Raw genomic sequence first — 7,986 nt, 5'->3', positions numbered from 1 at the left:
GGCGGGAGTGCCGCTGCGCTCCCAAGTGGCGCACTGTAGCAGTGTGCCACCGGGCCGGCCCAAATGGCTTACTTTAAATGAAAGTGATTTGGGACCTGATAATTTATTCAGTAAATGTTTATTATGTAGTATGTGGCAGGAACTATTTCTTGAGAGGACAAAATAGAAAAACTTCTCTGCCCTCATAGAGCTTACAGTCTGGTATATAAAAATAGCTAAATGCCCACAACAGCCCTATGAGATGTGTAGGTATTATTAGTTCTCATATTTTGGCTGAGTAAACTGAGGAAAAGAGTGGTTAAGTAATGCCCAAGTTCACACAACTAGTAAGTGGGGAAACTGGGATTCAAACCCAGGCTATCTGAATCCAGTCTATGCTTTTAACAATGGACAGTTTCTTCATTTCTCTTCTACCTAGTTTTCTATGGTAAATCTATATAGAAGCAGTAAGTACATGTTCAGACAGGAAATGCATTGCTGATAATACTAGATGTTCAGTAAGTAAAATCTGAATAAATGGCAACTGATTCTTTAACTCTCATAATAAATTGTTGGTGACTGATTGACAGTACAGTTTTTTTAAAAAGCTGTTTTAGGTATTTGAGCGAACAGTTTAAGTACATGTTGTGAATTTTTCTGGATTTGTGATATCTCAAAGCAAGTAATTAACTGAAAAATCAAACTGTCATGACATTTATTAGAATGCATTTTTCTGAGAATAGGTAGGGAGGGAGGGGTGGGGATCATTTTGCCATATGTGCTCTTTACTACATTTTTTATGTATTTGTGTAATATTCTGAAGAATGAGTATTATAACTCTGCTTTTTAGTTGTCAGATATATCTCAAGTCTTGTTATTAATGGGATTCACTGAACATTATCAAATTGCTTCAAATTTTGGAAGGCTTAGGAAAACGTTTAACTTGAAATATGTATAGATTGAATATTATTTGGTTTTAAAGTTGAATATTTAAGTCTTATTAAGTCTGAATATTAAGTATGTTATTTAGTTACAGGAACTAAACCATTTTCGTTCAGTGAATTATACTACCAGTGGCATTTTAAATCAGATCGGTAATTTTACTTAGTTAATCGAAGTGACTTCTTTTCTTCAGATTGATGCCTGGGCTCAGCTGAACTCTATTCCTGGCCAGTTCACAGGAAGTACGGGAGTACAGGTTCTGACACAAGAACAATTGGCTAATACTGGTGCCCAAGCCTGGATTAAAAAGGTACACAATAATTGTACATACAAAAGTGTCAAAGTAGAAAGTTGAAGTTTTTTCAAAAATGTTTTATTAAATATGTCAGTGACTAACCAAAGTTCCTGAGTAAATTTCCTGTGTGTATATGCTCTAGGATGGACACTGAAGATGGACCGGTTCATGAGACAATGGCAAATGTATAAATGTGGCTCAAGAGCCACTCAATTTATATCCTGAGGTTATTATTATTATTATTATATTTTGCTGCTGCTGGTTTTGGTGGGGGTAGTCTTATTTAACTATGTTTTGAATGCTAACAGTGTCTCAGGTGCTGTTCATAGTATTCCACAGTTCCTGTTGGACTACCAACCTAATCATTTCAAAGGAGTGGTTCTCAAATTTTTCTTCACCATGGGATACTTTATTTCAGGTTTATTTTTGGTGGATCACTGCCCCCAAGAGCCCTCTATCGCCCTAATTTTCCATTCCTCTATCCTTGCCCCTTCATTAGTGCCTGCACCTTCCTGTAAGATCCCTTGGCCCCCTACTTCTCACTCCTCTTGTGTCCTCCAGCCCCAGGACCCTCTGGTTGTCAGCTGTTGATGATAGCAAGTGGTCGGGAGGTCCTAGTGTTAGCACTGCATGTGGTGATACTGCCATGGGACTGGAAGACTGGGGGAGGATGGCTGGAGTGTGGGGTGATAGTGGTGAAGTGGGCTTGATGGGGAGGATTATCATCTGTGGACCATCATTTAGGCCCCGGTGGCCTCTGGTGATCCACAGGCTCAATTGGAAAACCGCCGATTTCATGAAAAAACAGGATTTATAAGACCTAAAATCAAGGGAGAGGACGGACACCTCGTGCTATGAAGATGTAGGTGCACCTGGTTTCAGATTCCTGCAGTAAGACCTGTGAACTCCACCTATGGCTGCCTCATTTTGTTGGGGGAGTCATAGGTGTTAAGAAGGGCTTTCTGAAGAAATGCATTTTGTCGAAGGGACATGGCTTGGTTGGATGGGTGATGGGAAATTTGTTTCAGGAGTACTGGCAACATAGCAGTGCTGAAACTGGGAGGCTGCGTGGTCTAATGGATTGGGAAGGTTTCTTTATCCTGCTGTACTTCTGACTCCCTGTGTGATTGTGGGCAAGTAATTCTTTGGAATTTCAAAGTCTCCTAAGTGTCAAGTGGAGACAAGTCCTTATTACTGCCTCAAAGATATTACTGCCTCAGAGAGTGATTATCAGTAATGTGTTGGGTACTGATGGAGAACTAGATGAGTGCCAGCACGTGAGCTAATTTCTGAAAAAGATATTGATTGCTTTAGACATTTAAAATATAACATTTACTTCAGTCTTGATAGCTTTTTCTCTTTGATCCTCTTATTAACAAGTTAATATAAAACATCACATATAAATCATCATATATCATTTTGCCTATTTTGGGAAATAGTTGCACTAATATATGAATAGTGAGTACACAGTCAGATTCATTAAAAAATTATGACCTTATGTAGTTTTCTGAGGGTTGGTGTTGGAAAAAAGGTGATAATCTAGCAAAATATTTTAAGTTTGGATTAATTTCGGACTAATTTATATTACAGATAAAAGTATGAAAGTGATTTGGAGAACATTCAGAAATGGTTTTCATCTCAGTGGAAGAATTGTAAATGTAGATCTTTTTCTTTACAGCTTTATTCTTTAGTACTATTTAGTCTTGAAGCCAAGTACTCAGTATTTCAGTAAGTTAGACATGAAGCTTATGGATGTTTTTAATTAGGCACATGATATGCAGTCTTAGTCATATACAATACTAGGTAGAAACTTCTGAATATGCTTCCATTGCAAAATTTTGAACGTAGTCTTGTATAATGAAGTGCTGATCCATAATGTTTGTAGGCTTCTAAATATCATGTTAACATCAATAACTTTTACAAAGTCAATGATTCAGTGATTCAATTGGCTCCCTGTAAACTTACCCCTAAAATAATTTTTTTTGGTATTTTCAGTCTTGTAGGAAGTTTGTAGATTTTAAATAAGTAATTTATAGTTTAGTAGGAACTTTAAAAAGTTTTGTCTTCATATTTTATGTAAAATTATACTTTGGGAAGCAAATAATTTTGTTAAATTATTAGGTAAAAGATTTGTTCATCAGACAAAATTTTAAATTACAGAAAACAATGCTTTCAGGAAAAAATCCCTTTGTGTAGAATTACTGAAGAATATTTGCTGCTAATATCAATTAAGGAAAGAACACTATCTTATGAAAACGGACCAGAACAGTAGACAACTGAAAATTTAACATGTATCTTCACTGTTAAATTATTACAAGTACTGTCTGTTCATTGTTGAGTTGTGATTACAAAATTTGTTCAAGTGATCATTGGCTTTCCTTGCTTTAGTATAACCCAACACCCTCTTTATGTGTTAAAAAACCACAAGGAGTGCCAACATTCTCCATGTTTTTAGTTTGTTGCAGTATATTTTTAGATGGAAAAGAATGATAGTTTCATGAGTATTCTCATTTGTCAGTAAAACATTTAAAATGGTTATTAATTTAAAAAAACCTTTATTTTTTGGAATGAAATTTGGACATGACCTGATAAAATAGTGTTTCTTTGTGGTCTCAATGAGCTTTTTTTGTGAACTGCATACACACTGGGTAAAGAAACAGATGAAGTTCTTAGAGAATGGAAACAAAACTGGATATTTGGGTTATTTGGGGATTTATATTGTACTCTGCACAGTTGCCCTTTTTTTTAGGAGTGTTTCCTGGAAAAGAGGGGCGGATGAACCTGGAAGTAAGTAAAAGTCACTCTAGGCGTGTAGCATCAAGGCAGTTGATATCCAAGCATCAGCTAACTTTTCTCTTTATACAACTACACTGCATGGCCTGCACCAAATAAGGAACTGAACCAGGGGTATGTTTTTACCTCCACAGCTGCCTCCTTCCATCAGAGCACCTTGTTGAACTTAATGTCTAGTCACATGTCATTGGCATGTTTTCTCCCCAGCATTTAACTATAAAGCTGGGAAACAAGATCATAGTTTTATGACTGTGTAAAAACATGATTTTTTACATTTAGTATTAACTTATCAATATTGGAAATGATAATGCATACTATTTCCTTTTGCTACCATAATTTTCGACTCCCTCTGTTGATAAGTTAATGACTTTCACTGTATATTGGCTAGAGAATATAAATGTAAAATTTAATAACTGGTGGAAATAAAGCATGATTTATAGATGTTTCAAATTCTTTAAAAAATGGCCATAAAGATCAACAGAATTCAGTACTGTTTGTTATATGTACATGGATGCCCTTTAAAAAAGAGGCATTGAATATTTCTTAATGTGAAAATAATCAACTGTTGACCATGCTAATGTGTATAGATGTGCATCTTAGGACATTAAGTGGTTTGCTGCTTTGATGGAAATTACGGTTCAGTGGGTTGGATACAAGAGAGATGATTGTTCACAGAATAACCTGTGAACTTTCACCCCTCTGTATGGAAACTTGTTTCAGGGCCAAATCCTTGTAGCTGACTTCTTGCCCCGGTCAGTGCCAGCCGTACTATTCACAACACTGCTGCTACCGAGGCCTAGGTATGTAAACATTTAAGGAGTTTTTTAAAAGTCTTTTTAACATCAAGCTAGGTTTTAAAAGAATTCAAATTCATTTTGGTGTACTTACAGGGTATTTTATGTGGTTATATTCTATGTATATTACTGTGTTAATTTATTTTAAAGAGTTATCTTTTTACTTCATAGGGATTTTTTAAGTAAAATATTTATACTTGCTTTATAGTAGAATGGGGAAGAAAACTTTGGATGACAACAGTATGCTTCTTCAGTGTCCAAACTATTTCTAAATGATATCTGGGCTTTATTCATAAACTAGGTACCTGGGACAATTAATACTGACTGTTTTAACACTGCCTTCTTTTTATTTTGCAAGCTAAGAAGAGATACCAGTGAACCTAAATAGTGGACGAAAACAGGAGTGTTATTTTTTTTTTTTTTTTTTTTTTTTGGAGGGGGGCATGAGGGCCACTGTTTTAAAACTGCCATTTATTTACTTGCTTTGCTTGACTTTAAAAATACTATTATGTTAATGTGAAAATAATTAGAATAAACACACTACAGTATGTATTAAGTACAGAAGCATTCAAGTTTAATTGCTATTAACTATAACAGATCTAGAAGTAAAATAAGATTCCACTTTTTTAGAAAGTTGCCAGTGAGTTCTGTAGTCAAGTTCTAATTGTAAAATGGGGACATTTTACCTTTCTTTCTTTGGATAGGATCAGTTCTTAAGAGCAGCCCCGGTAACTGGAGGAATGGGAGCCGTTTTGATGAGAAAAATGGGCTGGAGAGAAGGAGAAGGATTAGGAAAAAACAAAGAAGGAAATAAGGAACCTATCCTAGTTGATTTTAAGACAGACCGAAAAGGTAAGTTCTTTTCCAGAATGTGTTATTTCATCTTTTTTATCATTTAGGGTTTCATTACCTTTTATACAATTCTTTTGATCCCAGTGATCTCTTGTATATATGTACAGCCACTTGGCAGAAAAAACTTTAACCCATTTTCACACACAGCTTATTTTTACTTAAATATAGAGACAATGGTGTGAGCTTTTAAATGGCAACTTTTATCATGTTAGTTGCTGATTATGAAAATGTGAGTATATGTGATTAAATGATTATAATTTTAACTAGATTTCATGTTTAAAAAGTTGAATTCCTTGTTTTCTCGATGGGGACCATATGCTTGTCCTTACATTTAGAATTTTATTTTGCTATTTTAAATATTTTCATTTCCTATTAGAGCGCTGTTTTGTTTGCACTTCACAAACTTTTTTTTTTTGCTTATCCTTTTCAAGCTCAGTGGTTGGGTTAGGTTTGGAGAAGAGACAAACAACTGCTGACAACAGCATTACCTCTTCATATTGCCTTGTTTTAGGGCACCTTAGAACTTTTATCATTGATTGTATTTTGCTACTGCCTTCAGATATGAGGGGTGTGTCCTATATAGCCTACATGTAGTTGCTAAGTATTAAATACATGCTTAGTACCCAGAGGGTAACAGCCACTTGGTAACTTTTAAGTAATTTCTTCTCTTGGAATAATGTTCTAAGTGTAATAACAAGCGCCTGTCAGCTCAGTATGATTTTAATAACTTGTTTAAGCCTGATTTTTAAAAATTGGACAATTTAAAACTAGGATTTATTTTCCTTATCTTTGTAATCAAAGAGTTAACTTCAACAATTAATCTGTCTTAAGGAATTTGGAAACTGACTGGCTCTGCACAAAATATGTATCACATAATTCCAGGGAGTATTCTTCCTGGACTTGTGCAACATGGCCTGGGTATCAATTGAGAACCCATTTCCCAGGACAGGTTTGGGAAAGTTTATGTCAGCTAGAATGGAATTGGCAGAGGAGTGTTGAAATTTTTCCTCTGTATATGGAAATAGGGAAAGTATTGTTTTGGGTTAATAATATAGCTAATCCCTTGGTAATAAACCTGTGGAGGAGGTTACACAGAGCAGTTATGTTTATATTTTGAGAACATGTCACATTTGTTAAGTCAGAAAGGGAGCATGTTCTGGGGGAAAAAGGGACCCCATTTATCCTTGAGAGAGAGAAAGATATTTATATACACATTTTTTTTCTTGGTAGTTTACAATCCTAACTTTTTTTGGCATGTACTCTTAACTGATCATTATTTGTTAAGAGATAGGAAAACTGTAGAAATTACTTGGAATAATAAGCTATTTTAAATTTCTAAAGAAATAGACCTGGAGATGTTGATAATTATATGGCACTCAACTTGTATCAGTATTCATATATTAAATTTTTAATTTTGTGAACATTTGATATTTATACAGTTTCTAATACCGTAGTTTATAAAGTATAAACGTATACGTTGAAATACAGCAAAGGAAAAGTTACGGTTGATATAGAAATCAAGTGTAGTAGGAATCCGTTGAATTATTTGAAGGCATAGAGGTTCAGGCTCCTACAGAGGGATTCTTTTTCTATATTACAACAAACTTCTCTGAAATAAACGTGGTGTTTTATTTTCTGGATTATAAAGTGAACACATACTTCTTCACTAATTACTATTATTTCTTTACCGAATATTTTTGAGTTCTAAGCACTTTTATTTAAAAAATTTTGAATATACACACATGCACTCACACACATGCACACATAAAATACCTATAAGCACACCAAGTACTACTTTACCATGATAGTTGAGTATACTTCACAACTCAACACTTTTTTTTTTTTTTTAAGGTCTTGTTGCAGTAGGAGAAAGAGCACAAAAGAGGTCTGGGAACTTCTCTGCTGCAATGAAAGATCTATCAGGTGAGGCTACACTTGAATTTCCTCTTGCCCCTACCATGATCTTGAATTCATAATTTGTTGCAAAAGTAGATGACATGATTTATAACTGGTTATTTTTTTCCCTCTGCAGGCAAACATCCTGTGTCTGCTTTGATGGAAATCTGTAATAAGAGAAGGTGGCAACCACCTGAATTTCTCTTGGTCCATGACAGTGGCCCTGATCATCGCAAACATTTTCTCTTTAGGGTAAATATGAATTTCTGCGTTAATTGTCTATATTCATTAATTTGTTGACTTTAATATTAGAGGGTGAGGGTAAGCATTATATGATCACAGGATTAATACTCTGTTGGTGGGTTGGGGTATATATATATATATGTGTGGGTAGAGTGGTGGGGTTTTTAAACATTGAAGGGTGCTTTAACATGA

General features: G+C 34.9%; 1 protein-coding gene across 2 annotated transcripts in view; it reads left to right on the top strand.

The window, feature by feature from the left end:
• SON (SON DNA binding protein) overlaps window positions 1-7,986 on the top strand; it is a 33,263-nt gene that overhangs the window by 23,869 nt on the left and 1,408 nt on the right. For both annotated transcript variants that reach the window (XM_008567115.1, XM_008567113.1), the window contains exons 9-12: window positions 1,115-1,231; window positions 5,508-5,655; window positions 7,507-7,578; window positions 7,688-7,803. In XM_008567115.1, coding sequence (XP_008565337.1) covers window positions 1,115-1,231; window positions 5,508-5,655; window positions 7,507-7,578; window positions 7,688-7,803 — 453 coding nt within the window. The remainder of the gene's footprint in view (window positions 1-1,114; window positions 1,232-5,507; window positions 5,656-7,506; window positions 7,579-7,687; window positions 7,804-7,986) is intronic.

This window comes from Galeopterus variegatus, unplaced genomic scaffold (genome assembly GCF_000696425.1).
Source record: "Galeopterus variegatus unplaced genomic scaffold, G_variegatus-3.0.2 Scaffold294, whole genome shotgun sequence".
Lineage (NCBI taxonomy): Eukaryota > Metazoa > Chordata > Mammalia > Dermoptera > Cynocephalidae > Galeopterus > Galeopterus variegatus.
Note: the sequence above shows the minus strand (reverse complement) of the source record. Positions and strands in the feature narration are given on the sequence as shown.